Consider the following 19,377-nt stretch of genomic DNA (forward strand, 5'->3'; position numbering starts at 1 on the left):
AAATTTAATGCTTATTATTGTAATTCTGTTATTTAGCAGTGAGACAAGCTTTGGGGTTTTGCTGTTTTGTGTGTTTGTTTCTGTCTGTTTGGTTGGGGATTTGTTGTTTGGTTTGGTTTTAAGGTGAAACCATGAAGTGTCTTACAGTACCAATGTCTTCACAGTTAGAGCCTAATGCAAAAATAGGCCACACACTTCCTATAAAGGAGCCAGAAGGGTCATTTACAAGTAATGCTTTTTAACCATTTTTGATGCATACACGTACAGCAGCTTCTAGTGCTTTATTCATATAACTAAATATGCTTACATTAAATGTATGTTAAACATTGAAATAACAATGGATTTCGATTTTATAGCTACCTCCACAGACCTGGCATTAATTTTGTCAAGTTCAACAGACTATTTCAAAATAAACGAGTCATCTTTTTAGTGTATGCACTGCAAAATTTAAGTCACAAACAGCAAGTAAAAAATAACAGGCATTATTTTAATCAGTAAATAAAACCCACAGTAGACAATTAGTCAATAAAATAGTTTTATTTATGTACACAGTATAAAGATGCTGTACCATTCAACAAACATATTGTACAAGAGCAGACTTGAATTTGCCTAGCACTTCTAATTTTACTTTAGGTGGGCGTCTCCCTGAGGTTAAGAAACATGTCTTGTGACTGGACAGGGCAGCAAAATTTAATCAGTTTCATTAGGGGAAAAAAAAACAACAAAAAAAAAACAACTGAAAGATTTGGACATGAGTATTTAGTGGAAGAAGGGCCCACCAGGAAAACGATTAGACAAAGACATCACTGTGGTGACATGACCACTGCAAAACCATGACCAGTGCTGCAAGTAATAGTAAATATTATAGAAAAGTCAGTGGGTGAGAAGGGAAATGACAACAAGTCCTGGGAAAAAAAATAAGACAGGACAGAAACAGAGCCAAAACAACAAACTGTGATTTAGGAATGGTGTAATAACCAGATGTCTGTTAAAAAGCTAAACAAAGCAAACCACCTGCTTCCCCCATTCCCAGTTACAATTTGTTAAGTCTGATGAAGGGTACTCCTTGAGCATGCTTGTCCTACACGAAAGCAGGATTAAGTCTCTAGCAGTCACCTAGGCAAACAAAATATAACCCCAAACATAGGCAAGAATTTACCAAACCATGGCAGCAGCATAGCCTGTGACCTGATCCAGACATTACTGAAACTGACTGAATTTTTCTGCATCAGATTGCGTGTGATGCCTTGTAAGAGAGGCCCAACAGGGCTGGGGTTAGTTTCATGTGAAAGAAAAAATAGAAACAAACTATAACTAGTCTACCTTTGAGTTGAAAAGCAGCACTTAGTTATAACAGTAAAGAGAAAACAAAATCCTCAATTACAGAACTTTTTTTCAGTCTTGTTTCAGAGCAAAGGGACACTCACCCACAATCATAAACCAGAAAATCCTCTTGAAGGGAACACCCAGAAGGCAGTGAAGAAAACACTTGAGTTTGAAGAAAAAGGAGTTATGTGTAACAGAACCGGTAACTCCAACCCTAAGTCATCAAGATGAAGAAAGGTTGTCTGTATTTTTATGTCCTGTTGTATTTCTAACTGGACTGTAAAACTCCCTCATGTCTAAAACCAACAGCAACAACAGGAGTGCTGTTATTTGCTTTACTGCATACAGCTCTTGTTCTAGCAGTTATAGCAGTATTCAGGTTAACAAGTGTTATTAATAATAAATACAGGTGTAGTAATACTCTTAGGTATTACATATTTAAGAGAAACAAAAGATTTTCAAGATATGTCATGGGTCTTTACATGAAAGAGTTCACATTAAGATGCATACTACAAAGAATGCGGTATTATGACAAAAATAATGAGAGATTTTCAATCTGCTTCACATTAGCATTTAATAATAGGAGATGTTAAACTGTAGAAGTCACTGATGTAATTATCCACCTGTCTGCTGGGACCACATCTAATCTCTGTTATTCACCCCCTACTAATTCAGTGCTCCATATTCTTTTATTTTAGCACAAAAAAAATACCTTTTCCCAGCCAGCCACCCTAACAATCACACACTTCTCTCAAACTTATTTCTCTTTTGATGCTTCCATTCTCGTCACTGATTTTTCAGAATTCTCTTATCTGGGATTTTTATAATTACTACCCAATTTTATCAAATTCAAACCTTAAAGTCTTGAGCTGCACAGAACACACTATCATTCTGATATCTGGTGACATATCTTCCACATCCTCCTCTGGAACTCCTGCAACTGAGGTTTGGATTCTTCATGATATGCATCTGGATCACTTATTTGGATACTGTTTCTGAGACACTAATCTCTCTCCTTTCTCTCAAAATTACTTTTACCATTGCTCTTCCACGCAAAATCCCTCAGGAGAGGTACATAATTTCAAACTTTAGAGAACCCTGCTCTTATAGGATGGCATCTAGACAGGCTACACTGCTGAAACACTGCAACCTCATTGTGGCCTGCTCAGAAGTAAGAAGATAGCACAAAACATTTAGGTTTCCTCTACTGTATATAACAGAGTTGCTGTGTAAAATTACTATGACCCTCTCAGCCTGGCTTTGAATGGGCAATTTCACTTTATCATTACCAACAGTATCTGGCTGCACATTTGTGACCTAATAGGAGGAATCTTCCTCTCCCTTAGAGCAGCTCTTCCAACCAACTCTGTGTTCATAGAAAATGAATTAAGGAACATAGCAACCTGATCACTTGCCTCCTCCCTTCACAGAGAACACAATTAAAAAACATCCCCACTCAACATTAGCAGAACGGGGATGTTTACACCAAATAGGGCTTCCCTTATGCATTTAAAACACTAAGTTCCAGCACAGATCAGTACACAAAGTCTCTACCACGTGCCTTGACCTAAAATCTTTCATAGCTTGGGCTTGTCCAGTGTTACTACTTCGGAACTTAAATCTGGGCAGCAGTCAGGTCACACTATATAACGAAGTTTCAAATGACAGCCTTTTAATTTCACTAGTTCAATGAGTCAAAACAAATTAGTATCTTTGTCATTCTCCAGCCACTAGGCGTCACCCTCTTCTATCCTGATCTTTAATACCTTCATCGGCTGTCCAACATTTCACCCTGCAGGACAGGACCAACACTACTACTGAGAGTGCGTTCACCACACTTTGCACATCCCTGTCTAAAAACCTACCCAATGCCTTAAACCAATGACAGACTTAGTGATGTGGCAGATAAGGTGCAAAGGACTGTTAGCATCACTTTTTAAGTTCTTCAAAGCAAAATAAAAATCATTAGTCATTATTTTACTAAAAGAACCGCTGAACTCCTAGAAGAGGCAAGATGGGCTTTTGTCTACAAGGGCACCACCTCAGAGTCCCAAACCCTCTATAACTAAGAGAATTTCCAAAACACGAGGCCATAAGCATGCCTGCTCATGTGGGACCTATAAAGAAAATAATTTAACTAATTAACCAGCTAGCTTTCCAAGTACAAAACAGAGTCAAACATTCTGCTTTGTCTCTTGCATTACACTGATTTCAAGTCCACAAGGGATCTCTATGATTGCCTCAGCTAGACCACCAGTGTAACAAATGCCTGCATCCTCATATGCACATGCGTTTGTGGTGAATATGAACTCCCCCCATATTGAGGACAACCTGGAAATTACAACTCACTGTGACAGTGAACACAATTCTCTTCCTCAAATGCACTTAAAAGGAAAATAAAAACATCTCAAATCAAACCCCAACAACCAAAATAAAATTAAAAAAAACACCAACAACAAACCAAATACCAGCTTATGACTGCATTTTACCACTGACCACTTCAGCTACTTGGAATGATTTAATAGCACACAGGAACTAGGCACACATGCATACCTAACCTGGGTCATAATTGGTCTTAATCAACAACTTCACATAATTTCCAGTACCAGTATCTCTGACATATGTGAAATAGGATTCAAGCTAAACTTGATTCAAGCTAAGCTTAATGTAAGATAAATTAACTGTAAAGAGACTTTGAAGTACTAGGACAAAGGATGCCATTAGACAGTGCGCCCCTCCTAAATCATGAGATACTGTCCAACCTGACAAACTTGTTGGTGTAATTCATAACTAAGTGGCTGAAGGTCTTATGTGCATGCACAGATGAAATACAAACAACAGTTGTAAATATTACTGGTGCTTATAGAATGCTACAAGCAAGGAATCATTGTGTTAATAAGCTTCTTGCAAAACCTCCTAGTTCACCGGCAAAGAATTACGTTGCATTGTATTCTTCTGCTAACCTACTGTTTTGGTGTTATAGCCTCTTCTTTTGAAGTGTTTCTCCATTTAATTTTCCATTTTCTGCTGCTTTAGTTTCAAAGTTCCAGTCAGTTGGGCTGAGGAGTTGCTGCGTTTTTTTGTACGTCCAGTATGGGTTAAGTATTAGTGTAACAGCAAACAGTCCCGAAAATAAGACAATAAAATGAAGAAGTCCCAGGTTTTCTACCACAGAATTCCAATTGAAAATGCACACCCACCACATGTGGTAAGTGAGAATCATGCGGCAGTGAAACAGGTGGATCATCACCCACTGGTTTGCCTTCCAGAAAAAGGTGTTAGCACAGCCAGCCTAGAAAAACAAGAACAGAAAGTATGCAGAAGTGAGATTGTTACTTCTAGATAAGGAACTGAGGAACCTGTAGAATTAAGGTAAATGGTTTCACATCCACGTGCTCTCAGACACTTTTTCCAAGTAGATCTACATGCACACAGCATCCCAAACTTAGAATGAATTTATACCATCATCTTTCTGCCCACAGGCACACAGAAACCTCTACAGAGGACTACGGAAAGACCATCATGACAAAAGCAGTAACATCAATATCAGTTAAACGAATGAAGTTTTGCTGAACAGCTCTCCAGGGAAACTACACAGACTGCCTATGAACAAGCCAAACTGTTACAAACATAATTTGAAAATTATCACATTCTTACCTTCAGAAGCATCCAGGAAATGCATGTTGAGGGAGTACTCATCTCCAGCAACATCCCCATCAAAGGCAGGTAATGTCCAGACTTCACATTAATTACTAGACCAGCTAAGCCACCAAAAGCAAGCAAGTGATGAACTACCAAGAACACATCAAATGTTCTAAAAATAACGTTGGACACGTGAACAGCTACATTTTCAAGCAAGAAAAATCCAGCAGCTATTAAACAGTTAAACCAACTCCACTTTTGCTGTGAATACACTTTGTCAGCATGAAAAACAGGATCTATGAGCAAAGCCCATAGCCCTGCAACACAGCTCTGAAGTCCAAACACACCACGTGTGACTGCCATGTTCCAAAACACCTTCTCCTTTGCATATAAGGCACGGTAAGTGGTGCTTATCCATGAAGACAACCAGTGAGACAGAAGAAATACTCCCAAGTAGATTAAAAAACCAGCAGCTAAAAATGTCAAACGAACTTCCCATGAGAGATAGTCCCAGTCAAAAATGGTCTCAAACACTGGATCACCATTTGTAGGATTCATTTCTTCTACTTTTACAGAGCCAAGCCTTGCAAGGGGCTTGACACTTCTCACTTGCACTAGTGTCTCCTTTAAGCTACTTTGCCTCTGCCGTTATGCAAACCAGAAACCATGAACTCTTCTTCCATCTGGAAAGAGGAGAAAAAAAAACAATTAAGTGAACTTTTAAGTCATCCATATAAATAGGTCTTAAACTACAGAAAATTCAATTCCACTGGAGTTATGACTTTGGTCTTGTTACAATTAGGCACAGTCATCCTAAAGACAGGTAGAAAGGTAACCCAAATAACTTAAGCAATGAATTTAAGGTTAACAACCAGTTTGCAAAATCTGTACTACTACAAAGTAATGCACTGAAAGAAAAGCTTAAGAGGCCAAAGGAAGAAGGCAAGGAAAACACAAGAACCAAACCCTGTGCCTTATGGAACCTGTAGTTCAATAGCAGCATGCAGTTACTCTACTCCTACTCCTCTGCTCTTCCCTCACTGAATTTCCATCACTTCCTACAGCTTTAGGTGAAATTCAAAGTTTTAGATACAGAGCTGATACACAAGCCCATAAAAACTGAATCCAGTAAGCAGGACCACTTACAGAGGGGCTTTCGGGATTACATCTCAAAACACGCCTTTGCAATCAGTTTCCGAACACTTTCCAACAGAAAACACATTCCAAAAATGCAATGAGTACGGAATGCAAACCAGCAACACTAGCATGTATTACTAATATCAGTGTAATTAACTGACCGGCCCAGGCATCCCTCAAGTTAGCTGAAACACCACAGCTCAAAAGACACCATAGCTCAAACCCAAAGATCTGCTGGGAGGGAAAACCCGCCAAATAATACCCGAGTGAAAAATTTCAGTGATATCTGCATGACCACTAGACCCATTGCAGCCTGTAAATGCTCGGCACCCCAGCGCGATTGGAGGTTTTCTGCGGGCCAGATGAAAACGCCAGGACGCCCACCGGAGCACAGAGCCTCCGACGAGATGCTCCTGCCTTCCTTCATAACGCAGCAAACGCCACCACAACCCACACCCAGCAAGGACCCGCTCACCCCGGCCTTCGCCCGCAGACAGGCCCCTCCCAAGGCGCAGTGCCGGGCCGGCAGCCCCGCTCCGAGGGCCCCATGCCCGCCCCACCGACCCACACCTGACAAGGGCAACTCGAAGATAGAGTCCCTTCCTCTCCATTTCACGGGGGAAAACCCGGGTAAAACACACAAACTTGATTGGATAGGTCTGGGTACTAGGTTGGACTGGATGATCTTGGAGGTCTCTTCCAACCTGGTTGATTCTATGATTCTATGTCGCGAAAAGGCCTTGGCAGCGTGACCCACTGCGGCAAGCCCTGGCTCCAGCACGGCAGCGAAAGCTCCGCAGCCTCGCCCGGAACACCGGCAGCAACGAGCTCCCATTCCGTCCAACCTGCCCCTCGAAGTTGCTGAGCCAAGGGGCAGCCGGACCCAGAGCACAGACCTCGTTCACACCCGCTGCTCCTCACCCACAACGCTTCCCGCGATGGCGGGCAGGTCCTTCCAGGCTCCGAGACTGCCCCGAGCGGAACGCCTCCTTCCCCGGCCGCCCGGGCGCACTCGGCTCGACCCGGCCCTAGAGGCCCAACCCGCCGCAGCTCCAACAACAGCCGCCCTCGGCCGGGCGGCCGCCATCTGCCGCCGCTCTGCGCCTGCGCCCGGCGGCACCAACCACTGCCGGGCAGCGGGAGGGAGGCTGCGGCCGTACCACTGCGGAGGCGGGGGGCGCGCACGCGCACGGCGCCGGAGGAGCAGCTCGAGCAGCTGGGGCCCGGGGGGGGGAGGCAGCCGCGAGAGCGCAGGCGCCGCACCTGGGCCCTCGCAGCGCTCCGGCGCCATCTTGCCGAGGCGCTGTTCTTCGCCGCTCAGAGTTCCTCGTGTTTAGCGGGCGCCTGTTCCAGGATAGGGATGAAACAGAGGCAGTAGTGCTGCCGTCACCGGTAAGGATAGTGGTGAAAAAGAAGTCCTAGCGGTGCCATCGCCGGCACCTTTACCCGTAATTACCCAGCTTCGTTGCAGGCAGTAAGTTGTGAAATGGATGTCGTGGAGTTCTGCCGCGTGATTCTCCCCACACTGGCGAAAATCGATGCGGTCACAGCAGTGATTCAGCCCGGGTGGACCTTGTCAGAATCACAGGATTGTTTGGGTTGGAAAAGCTCTTCAAGATCGTCAAATACAGCAAGATCATCAGACAACAACTAACTCTACAAAGTGGTGCTACACCACGTTCCTCAGCACCACCTCGTCTTTGAAACACCTCCATGGGTAAGGGATGCAACCACTTCCTTGGGGAGCCTGTTCCAGTCCTCGAGAATTTTTTCATTCAAGAAGTTTTTTCTACTATTCAATCTAAACTGCTCTGGCGCAACTTGAAGCTATCTCCTCTTGCTTTACTACTTGTTATTTGAGAGAAGAGACTAATGCCCACCTGGTTCTAACCTCCTTTCAGGTAGTTGCAGAGTAAGAAGGTCTCTTCTGAGCCTTCTCCAGACTAAATAACCTCAGTTCCCTCTGCCACTCCTCAGAAGATCTATTGTCCAGACCCTTCATCAGCTTTGTTGCCCTTCTCTGGCTATGCTCCAACATCTCAGTGTCCTTCTTGTAGCACGGGCCCCAGAACTGAACACGTTTCTGCAGGCATCGTGAGAGCAGGTCAGTGAAAAGACAGCAGAGGGTTTCTTGGCTGTGCTTCAGCCTGGCACCCAGGATTGAGTTTAGCATCAGCAACACTGACTGGCAATGACTGACTTTTGCAGTCAAAATCTCACTTCCACAAGGGACCAGGTGACTCCACCAAAACGTGTCCCAGACAAATAAGACCAGCCCGCAACGTCTCTTGCACTGAGGATTGACCCAGAACAGCCAAAATCCTAAGCCGGGTCTGCTTGCCACGGGAGACTTGAGCTGGGAATTAAGTCCTGGAAGCCCAATGGGTTTCAGGCAGGAAGCTGGAAATTCTGCCCGCAAGAAACTGAGTCCTGCCACAGCAGCAAGCTAATTGGGCAACAGGTGAGTTGTGCATTTATTTCTAATTGCTAATGTGGTGAACCTGTCTCAGACAGGGTCTCTTTGTGCTCTGTGAAAAGTGTATACCACCTCAGTAGTTTTAGATGCAGACAGCCAGCCTCAGATGTTTCTGGGAAGTGCCTGGGAACAAAATCTTGTGTCTCTTTTGAATGTGCTGAGTGTGAGGCATTATACCTTCCTTCTGAGCAACTCTGCAGACAGCCCCAAGGGACACTGGGGTTTAGCTGAAGCCATGTCCACACATCCATACACTACCCAGGTGACACTACGGTGAGTCACGTGCTGGAGTACACCTGCAACATCATTATGACTAATCTCATCTCTGCCCAGGAGGCCCAGGCTCAGCAGTAAATACAGGGCAAAAAGAAATCAGCTCAGACACTTACTTCATGCAAAGAGCACACTCATGATCGAGTGGCAAAGACACTAATGGCGCGGGCTGGCCGGTTGGTCTTCTAGGATTTGTCTTTGCACAGAAGTGAGAGTAGATTTGTTGCAAAGCTTTTGGATATGATTAGAGCCATTTACTAACCCTGATGGGGTTCCCGTCAGGGCTGTAGGTCCTGAGAAATGCTAAACAGATTAGGAGGAGTTGTTACTTGGGAAGTGCTCTCTAGCTGCTATGGATATTCACTCAATAACCTGTTACCTGGCAGAGTTTGGACCTGCCCTGGGTAACATGAAGAAGGTGAGAGAAATGAACAAGCAATAGCTGGGGGAGCTATTTTTGGCAGAGATTGCTCCCCCAGGTAACATGGACTGATACATGAAGGAGATGTGTTTTAGTTTCCCCTAATTTTGTTTTTCCTGTAGCTGTCTTTAAAGAATTTCCTATAGCTGTCTTTAAAGAATTTCTTTAAATTGTTTTTTTTTTTACTTACATATAAGAAACTGCAATTGTACTATAAAGAAGATCTCAGATAGGCTTTTGTCTTTCTTGGGGATTTTCCTTCTCTTTGCTGCCTTTTTTGCCTTCTCAAGCAAAATCTAATTAATTGCTACTAGCCATAGCTATGATGTAGCTCAATATTGTAGAAATAGTAATGTAATAGTTTAGTGCTTCTTTTTGAGTACTCATACCAAAAACTTGTAGTCAGTGCTACTGTTTGTTAAATTAAGTTCCATGAGTATAAATAAATAACAAAACCTGAGTTGGTAATGCTCCCGATAGGGGACAGAAAGTCTACTGCTACTTTAAAAGTCAAGACCTTGCTGATTTCTCAAAGGTTTTGGGCACTCTTCCCAAAGTTCCATAAAATCTTGCACGTTTGCAGCTGCACATATATACACACAACTTGTGCAGACCTGTCACACAATTATATATTGTCAGAAACATGCTTCTTGAATTCTTCTTTCAAGCTGAATTTTGCTCCTTTACCACCTACTAATCTGCGGTCTGGGTTCAGATCTATGGGAGCTTTACTGGCAAACGTGGGAGCTTTGCTTCAAGTGGGAGCTTTGCTTCAAGTCTGTAGGAGGTTTACTACATGCCCGCCTCAAGAATCTCTGTGGCAATACCAAATGTGTAATCTCATTCTGTTAATGTTTTATACTCTCAAAGTTCTACTGATTCTTGTCCAACAAGTACTTACACAGTTTTCCTACATGCAAGCCACAGATATTCCAAGGAGCACTTTGAACACGCTTAAGGCTTTTTTCCTCACAGGCGGTAGAAAGGATACTCTGTTTCTGTGAGAAAAGCTGTATTGCTTCATGTGTGCCAAGGATTCAGAAATTCCTTATGTTGTGTAACGTATTCGTCTACCCTGGCTGGTTTGCTTTCCTTAGGTCTTGGAGATCAGTGCTAGTTTCTACAAAGTCATTTTCTATTTCACTTATCATCAGTTTTAAATGAGTTAACGCCTTATGCTCCAGAACAGACAGTGATAATAGTTGCCTTGAAGCACTTGATAATTCTCAGTTTAAAAAAAAAAGGCAGATTTTCTGATCTACTGCTTGTGGTGGAAACTGTGGCAATGAAGCTGGCTATTTCTGCCTGCTTGACTCTTTAAAAAAAGAAAAAAATCCGATAATGTAGAAGAACTGGAGATTGGTTGTTCAGTTCCTCTCAAGATTAACCCCCATTTCTCTACACTTTGTGGACTTTTAATGAAAATGCTGCAAGTGTGCAACTACTGTTTGGTAGTGTCATGTATTCCAGTCTCACTAAAAAAAGCTCTCTTAGGTGTAGAAATAGTTCAAGATGTTTACCATACCCATGCCGGCCCTGTGGCATGTGGCTGTTCCTTGTCCACTACTTAATTATATCTCACTAAGTACAGGCTTTGAGCAATTATTCCTTCAGTATTTCCTGTCTTCTCATTCTTTTACTTCCATTCTACACAAGATATCCTGCCCACTTTTCTTCTAATCCTAACTTATTTCAGTTTTGATACAACACACTCTCAAGATCTCCAGACTGATCTGACAGTTCCTCTGTTAACGTCTCTACCATTAGCTCTGTAATTCATCTGCAATGTATAAGATTGCTTTACCTTCTCTTTGTGTCCTTAAGGTCACACGTCACTCCAAAGCTGCCTTATTGTCATTCCATTTTGCAAACTTCTCTTCATGTTTCATGTACCATAAACATGTCTTTTCAAACATTGGTTAAATATATATACTCATATTATTTTTTTCTCCCTCCCCTCCCTAACTCTGTTAGAACCCTGGCCAGTCAATACCTCTTCAAGCTTCTCCCCAAGGATTTTCCCCTCCTAGTGCCCCGCATTGCTGGTGACACTATAACCACTTATTTTGCCCCAGAGGAATAATAAAGAAGAAGAATGACTGTGTTTGTCCAGTCCTCCGTGTGAATTCCTTGGTTGCTTCTGTCTGGCTTCAAGTAACTAGCATGGAGTGACAATACAAGCTTGGGTGTGCAGCTGAACCTTTTATGCCTCCCTCACCAATGTACGTGTCTTAACAATGTCTGCTGAAACAAGTTATTCTGCCTTAGTTAGACTCTTGCTTCACAGCTATATTCGTGAAGGTTAGTCTAACTGGTGTTTCAGGTTCACCCAGAAGCTCTAGTCCTTTCACATTTCTCACAAGTCCTTCCAGTGCCTCTTCAAAATTCAAAGGAAAATCTTGGTGGAATCTATGCTTATCATTTTGGAGTTTTAACTCCAGTTAATCTCACCTGAATAGAAAATAGGGACTTTACCAGCAGGCAAAATGCTGTTCATCTAGTTACAGCAGCTAGTGCCTGGCTTATCAGTGGGTGTCTAGCAAGGATTTGATCCCAGTTTGTCACTTCAGACCATCTTTCAGCTGTATCTTGAGACAACCACAAACAGTTCCTGTGAAAACTGAGATGAAATCAAGGACCTTAAAATTACTGTTTGGCAATGGTGAGCAGAAACCAGGTATATTTCTATGGACTCAGTCAGTAATCTAATAAGTTTACATTTGAAGATTTCACTACGTTGACAGCAAATCCATCATATTGACAAGGTTCTCAACAGCTTAAATGACTTATTGGAATAAGCAGTCCATAAACAATAAAGAGAATAGAAGGTGACAAGCTATTTTCCCGTTTTCAACTCAATCCAAGTGGAGAAATTCAGGTATTTCACAAGCTGCAGCACCGTACAACAGTGACAGCAGTGTAAAGTACCAATTAGTACTGAAAGTAGACAACAAGTGATAAGAAAAATTAGTTCTGTTAAAACATTTTGCTAGGGATAGTTGGGAGGAAGGTAGGATAAGTTTAAAGCAGCAGCTGCAAATGATCTTTTTTCATGACAGGTTATTCTAGACTTGCAAAAGATGAAAATATGTGGACTATTTAAATTTGTTTAGAATAGGAAGATTCTAACCATTTACATCAGAGAATCTCAAAAATAAACTCTACATACAATTAATGCACGCAAACAGCAGTTATCCAGTCTCTTAATACAGTTCTAAGTTTCACTAAGTCTGTGATGCTAAAAAACCTTCCTAACACCTCCTTTTTCTCCAAAGCTAGTTTTATATGTGGTGGTCAGGTGTCATGCATTTGCTGTCTGCCACAAATCTGTCAGGAGTGTTAAATGAGCCTGGAATTTTCACCACAAGTCTGCTGATTACTGCATTATAGCAGCTCTGTGGTATGCTGAAGTGGAAGGCATCATCCAGCACATGACCACTGAATTGATTAATGCTAATTCATGGTCAGGTTCTGTGTGGACTGAAATGGACTTTTCATATTTCATCCTTTCTGAACTTTCAGTAAAACGTAAGCTGGCCTTTGTACTGTTTCACTGGGCTCTTGTTGTGGATTCATCAGGTAGTTTAATGTGAAGGGTAAAACTGAGACCATGAAAATCATAGCTGCTGAGGGGAAAGAACATATTTCAGTAGTGAGATGAAAATGAAGACAAACTCAGCCAAGTTATTCTGTATTTTTTCTTGCAAGCTTAATCAAAATCCCACTGAAATAAATCATTACAGGTTATGGATATAACCCAATATAGTAGTCTTTAGAGTATCTTACAGAGATTAAAGGGGAAACACACAATCAACAAAATCATTAAAGTTTAAAAGATATAAGAAGTTTTTGTCATCTTACCCATTTTGTATCAGCCCACGAGAGATTTTCATAGTACCTTCTGAACCAGTTGGCTGATTTAATTTAAAAGTAAATGTGTTCTTAAAAGTTACATAGAAATCTGTAGAAAGGAACTCCCAGTTAGTGTCCCATGGAAAGAAAGACTGCACCATGAACCACACTTTTCCATCTTGTTTGGCTACAGGCTTATGGGTTACTGCAGACAGCCTATAAAAATCAGCACCTCACCAGATGTAGCCACAGGGGCAACTCACTCTACAAGTTGCTAAGGATCTTGCAAGACAGCCAGGACTAATATGCTGTGGAAGTGTGAGAGACATGTAGGGCAGAAAAACCACAGGAAACAAGTTTCCTTTGCCCTTCTTTTCTCAAAATATTGTGGATTTGTGATTTGTGCCACTCAGAAGCACAACCTGGCTTTTCAAGCCTAATTCTCAGAAAAGTTCACATCCAACTTTATAAATACTTCAGTGGGATTCCTCACAGTAAAAGCTTTTAAGTATTTACTTGTTACTAGATGGTTATCTTCTCACTTGCATAGAACACACTTGACAGCTTTGTCACCCTGGTTTTCTTGTTCTTGAAGAAGAGGATCCCCACTCTGTAAATATCTATTTTAAGTGATTTTTAGTCTTCCTGTATGTTCTAAACCATTATTTTGCAATTGATTATGTTAATAAGGAAAAGCCCCACTGAAAGTTTTAACAGAGGTCTTCACTATAACCAGAGTATACATTTTTCTATGAAGGTGACTGTTGGGACTGAACTTTGTGCTGAAGTTGCTATTTTTTAATCGACAGAAAAGTGACCTGTTATTTGAAAATAAGACCCAAACCCTCTCACATCAGTCATATCTTCTATCTATATTAGGAATCCAAATAAAATAAAAATCTGAAAAAGATAGAATGAACTGAAGGTAGAAGCAGGCAATTAATTAAGGAACACATCTGTTATAAGAAGATAGTTTTGACAGCACTGGGGTGCAGGTTCTCTTCTGTCCAGCATTTCAAACTGATAGGCTATTATCAGAAAGCAGATTTTATCTGCCAAGTAATTTTTATTGTGATTTGGTCTTGAGGCAATTGCAGGTTTCCTAAAGGTCAAATAAAAGGTCTCTCAGGAAATGTTTTTCCAGCTCAGGAACAAAAACAAGTGGAATGGCTGTGCAGAATGAAACCTGAAGGCCTTTCAGCAGAATTGAGCTTGCTTTTTCCTATAAAATGAAATCTAAGTTTACTTACACTATCAGAAATCTAACTGACCATCCAAGGAGATAATAGATGTGCTCATGAAATTATTCTAGGAGAGTTTGCTGAACATTCGACCCTTCAGCACATATAAAAGGACTCTACAATGACAAGGCAATAGATTAGTTTCATTCTGCTGAAGTCACTGGATTTAAAACTGCATGGCCAGAGAATCAGATTAATCATCACCACTGCTGAAGTAGATAAACTCAAACACAAAACCAAGCCAAACAAAAAAAACAAACCCAAAGACCCATCAAACAAAACCGCAAACAAACAAACAAACACACAAAAAAAAAAAAAAGAAGAAAAGACCCCACAAAAGCAAAATCCACAACCAAAAATTACTGAGAATTCAGGATGGCAGATTTCTGAGGAAATCTGATTGTCAACAACATAGTGCAACAACAGTGATATAACACCAACTTTGCCTGACACCAAACATAAGGATCCAGATACACACTGCTCTTACCCCATTTAAGTAGTTGCATATTCCCCATTCACTGTGTTGTATTCACTACAGAGGTGACAATAGTAGCTGGAAGGAGCACGGAAGAAGTGAATACTTTGGCTATAGCAACAAATCACCTCAGTGCAATCTCTTCAATTGTATGTGACTGGAGACGCTGTGACTTGTAAACTTAGCTATCACATAAAGTGAGTTTTTCCTGAACAGCCCTGATGAATGAAGATGAGAAATTACCTTTGGCTTTTTCCAAAGTAGCCATCAGGAAGAAGGTCAAGTACTAATTAGAGTGGTACTGCTGCATAACAGAAGTCATAATGTGATTAGCCTCTTCAGAAATGAGTGGGAAGTGCATAAGAACAGAGAAGGGAGTTTTTAGAGTGTTCAATGGGTGAATTAAAATTCAGTATTAATGGAGAGGTATGTAGATGAGACTGGGCTGCCAGAAGTAAAGTCCTACATCTTCTTGTGCTCCTTATTTCAGACAGATGAGAAATCCAGAAAAGCTGAAGCTGGGACACATGCTTGCTCCAAGTCCTGGCTGTGCAAACAGAAGCTGTTGTTTTCAGTAGAACATTCCTCCTCTCCCCTTCCTGTGACCGCTTTTGCAATTAGCTGACCGTACTGCTCTGCTCCTGAGCTGCTTATATACCTGTCAAAGTAAGCTGGCTGCTTTGAACAGCAAGCTCTTTCTAACTTAGAAGCATAGATTCAAACAGGTTGGAAGACACCTCCAAGATCAGCCCAACCTATCACCCAACCCTATCCAGTCAACCAGACCATGGCACTAAGTGCCTCATCCAGTCTTTTCTTCAACACCTCCAGGGATGGTGACTCCACCACCTCCCTGGGCAGCCCATTCCAATGCCAATCACTCTCTCTGCCAACAACTTCCTCCTAACATGCAGCCTAGATCTGTCCTGGCACAACTTGAGACTGTGTCCCCTTGTTCTGTTGCTGGTTGCCTGGCAGAAGAGACCAACCCCCACCTGGCTACAGCCTCCCTTCAGGTAGTTGTAGACAGCAGTGAGGTCACCCCTGAGCCTCCTCTTCTCCAGGCTGAAAAAAAACTCAGGTCCCTCAGCCTCTCCTCACAGGGCTGTGTTCCAGGCCCCTCACCAGCTTGGTCACCTTTCTCTGGACACATGCCAGTACCTCCACATCTCTTGAATTGCGGAGCCCAGAGCTGGTGTGGCCTGAGCAGTGCCGAGTTCAGGGGAAGAATAACCTTCCTTGTCCTGCTGGTCACACTATTTTTGATACAGGCCAGGATGCCATTGGCTCTCCTGGCCACCTGGGCACACTGCTGGCTCATGTTCAGCCTACTATCTACCAGTACTCTCAGGTCCCTTTCTGCCTGGCTGCTCTCCAACCTGTCACATTGAGCCCAATGTAGGTGAGGAAAAATTCTGCACAGAGCTCAGCTAACAGCTGAGAAGGAGCTATAGCATCTGACAGGAGAGCTATACTGGCCTTGTAACTGATAGGTGCTGGACTTGGAGAAGCAGCTATGCCCATTGTCTGGTTCTGCAAAATTGGCAGTGACATCCATGACTGCTATTTGGCACAATTTCATGTGCAGAAGATTCATAAAGCATCAGCCCTTAATGGTAGAAAAGGTACTGCAGAGCTTTACAACAGATAAATCCTTGAGCAAATCCATACACCATAGACCTTAAGGTCATCCAGTGTGTGATGTGCAAAAGGAAAAAACTCAGCATTGCACCAAATGCAAAATAGAGTATAATTTGGGCAAGACTGGCAGCAAATTGAAACAGCTTTCTCCTTGAAAATATGGCTCTTAGTACCTCTCTGTGTCAGATGCAAGGCCAGTAGCTGCTAGCAAACAGCTAATGAAAGAAATAGCAAGCTCTAATAAAAGTTTGGGGTAAAATCTTACTCTGAAGAGTAATACATATAAGCATTATGGTATGGTGCCGCACCACAAGGCCCTGTCAGTGTTTTGTCCAGTTCCCAGAGCGTCAGTGTATCTTTTGGTGTGTAAGAGTGGAATATAACTTTACTGTTAAGAAACAGCTTTTCCTCAGACTAAAGCCAAGTTTGTTTTGGATGATTCTTGATACATAGCAAGTCATCTCATGTGACAACAAAATGGTTTTATGCTGCTTGTACAGGTGAGAGACAACTCACTATGCAAATCTCCGTGAAATGCTGAGAGGTAAATTCAAGTGGCAGCACACTATGTAACACTACCTAACCTTCCCAAGCCCCCAGAAAGCAGATTGTCGCTGTCATTTGACGCAAACTCAGAGAGGTTGAGTCACTCCATGCCAAAAACGGGCAGGGCAATGATTAGGGTTTAGAAATGCTGGACTGTGAGCTTAACAAAAGGCATGCTTAGATGAATATTACCTTGACAAATGACCATCTTGTTCCCAGGCTGTGTTGCAATGCATTTTAACAGGTGCAGCAGAAATAAAACCATCATGGGAACAGCTCCAAATAATATCACCTTCTCAGTAAGCACCAGTGAAAACATCCCTGACTGGTCTCAGTGTGACCTTCATGAAGGCTTCTCGGTAATGGTGACACATGAATTTAGAGGAGAGGATGTGTTCCAGTGGTCAGGTTTAGGGTCATTGCTGTCTCTGGGAGGAAGAATCTCCTGCAAAGGATATTTTGATATTGTGAGTAGGATAAACAAATGAAGATGTAAGCCTCACAACAAATAACCACAGTATAAGGTTGGTATTTGCAGTGGATCCAGAACTCGGTGATTAATATAGATTTTGCACTTACTTCACAGCTTTTTGAGTAACACAGGTCACTGGGTATCCATTAATTAATTTGTTTCAGGCCTAATAGATGTTGCTGAATTAAAACATGTCTAACAAATAAATGTTGATTTAATTATTTTTAGTGCTGGGCAATCTTTGATAGATTATTTCAACAGTTAAGATGCACACAGATGAAGCTAAACTAATCCAAACCATAAATAATGCTCTCATTATTCATCTCCCAGACACTGAACATCATTATGCCTTCAAGAGATTTGGCATTTATGAATTGTGAACAACAGCCTTTAATCTTTGATCATTTAAACAGATCAAGCTTTTAGGATGATTAAGCAGTCCATGTCAAGTTTTGTAGTTTTCCGCTGTAGTACTTTTGAATCTTTATCCCTTTGGACACAATATTCTAGTAGTTGCTTTACCAGCAACCTATAGGAAAATGCTATGCTAGCATTATTTAGATTTTCTAGCTCCCTCTTTGCACACAAAGATTTCCAGAGTGAGCTCCACATTTCTTTCTACCTTTCTGCTTCTGGAACACTATGATGGAGGTATAGAATGTTTTGAGTTGGAAGGGACCTTAAAGATCATCTGTTTTCAACCCACTCACTTCTGTGGCCACTGTCACATTCCATTAGCTCAGGCTGCTCAAAGCTCTCTCCTCCCCTTCTAGGGAGAGGACATCCAGAGCCTGTGATCTCTCACCCTCATAGTGGAGAACTTCTTTGTAATATCTAATATAAATCTACCCTCTTTCAGTTTAAAGTCACTACCCCTTGTCCTATCACTACATGCCTTTGTAGAAAAGTCTCTCTCCAGCTTTTCTGTAGGACTTTCATGCCTGGATCACTTCTGAGTAGGGTACTTGCACAGACATTCCCAATGTGATCAAGCTCCAGGTCTCCCACTGATTCACTGTGTGCCCATGTGTCCAGCTGGCATTCCCACTGGACACATAAATAGGAATTAAGCCTTTTCACCCAAGTAATAGGTTTTTAAATAACCCTTCAACTGTAATTGGCTCTGTGAGTTTTGATAATCTCTTCCTGAAAGACAAGCAACTTAAAGCATTATTGATGAACCTTTGGTCTAACACAGGACAGAGGGTCTTACTTATTTTTAATAATGCATACTTTCAAATGCATATGTGCACTGTCTGTAAAAAAGTGGTCAAACAACACTTTTAGGTACTGTCAGCACTTCTGGACAAGGAGACGTGGTGAAAAAGAGACGTGGGAAAAGAAACCTTGATCTTGTGATGTATTATTAACTTGGTTTTCAGAAAAGGGGCTTATAGAGACATATACTAATGAAACTGAAGGAATCACAGAAACAGGTGTAGTGTGATGTGACATGCCAGATCCATCCACATCAAAACAGCAAGGCTGTGATGATGTACAAACAGCTGAGTAGGACAGAAAAAATGCGAGACAGACTGCTGGTTCAAGTTCTGTAGGAGTACTGCCCAGACAACTCCAGGCAGTAAGAACATGGGGATGTATAGAAAGAAATTACAACTAAATTTACAGTAAGGCAATTTAAATAAGCAGGTGTGTCATGAGGGTCTTCAGCTGAGCAGCACCAGGCAGCCACCACTGGACTGTCATGGATGGTTAGCCATTTACAGTGCAGCAGCCACTCTACAGAAAACATTCAGCCTGGAATATCTGTTTTGGCTGTCATGGAACAGTGATCACTCAACAGAAAGGAGAGCTAAACTGCTACTGCAAACATACTTTAATGTGCACCGTCACACTAGAGCTGTTCACCCAGGA

The 19,377-nt window shown here is 42.0% G+C and overlaps 1 protein-coding gene and 1 long non-coding RNA gene across 7 annotated transcripts in view; one reads left to right on the forward strand and one right to left on the reverse strand.

The window, feature by feature from the left end:
• Positions 1–518: 518 nt before the first annotated feature.
• Positions 519–19,377, reverse strand: part of CLN8 (CLN8 transmembrane ER and ERGIC protein) — a 28,728-nt gene continuing 9,869 nt past the window's right edge. For 2 of the 6 annotated variants that reach the window (XM_064145887.1, XM_064145886.1), the window contains exons 3-5: positions 14,856–14,921; positions 4,984–5,651; positions 519–4,618 (exon numbers count right to left, since the gene is read on the reverse strand). In XM_064145887.1, coding sequence (XP_064001957.1) covers positions 4,304–4,618; positions 4,984–5,526 — 858 coding nt within the window. In that variant the 5' untranslated portion in view covers positions 5,527–5,651; positions 14,856–14,921 and the 3' untranslated portion in view covers positions 519–4,303. Of the gene's footprint in view, positions 4,619–4,983; positions 5,652–7,001; positions 7,316–7,368; positions 7,457–13,980; positions 14,230–14,855; positions 14,922–19,377 lie in introns of those variants that run through there. The other 4 variants (XM_064145888.1, XM_064145885.1, XM_064145884.1 and 1 more) reach the window with 4 other exon arrangements.
• Positions 7,629–19,377, forward strand: part of LOC135176682 (uncharacterized) — a 32,313-nt gene continuing 20,564 nt past the window's right edge. The window contains exon 1 of the long non-coding RNA XR_010302772.1: positions 7,629–8,566. This is a non-coding gene — a long non-coding RNA (uncharacterized LOC135176682). The remainder of the gene's footprint in view (positions 8,567–19,377) is intronic.

The sequence above is a fragment of the Pogoniulus pusillus genome, chromosome 7, assembly GCF_015220805.1.
Source record: "Pogoniulus pusillus isolate bPogPus1 chromosome 7, bPogPus1.pri, whole genome shotgun sequence".
NCBI lineage: Eukaryota > Metazoa > Chordata > Aves > Piciformes > Lybiidae > Pogoniulus > Pogoniulus pusillus.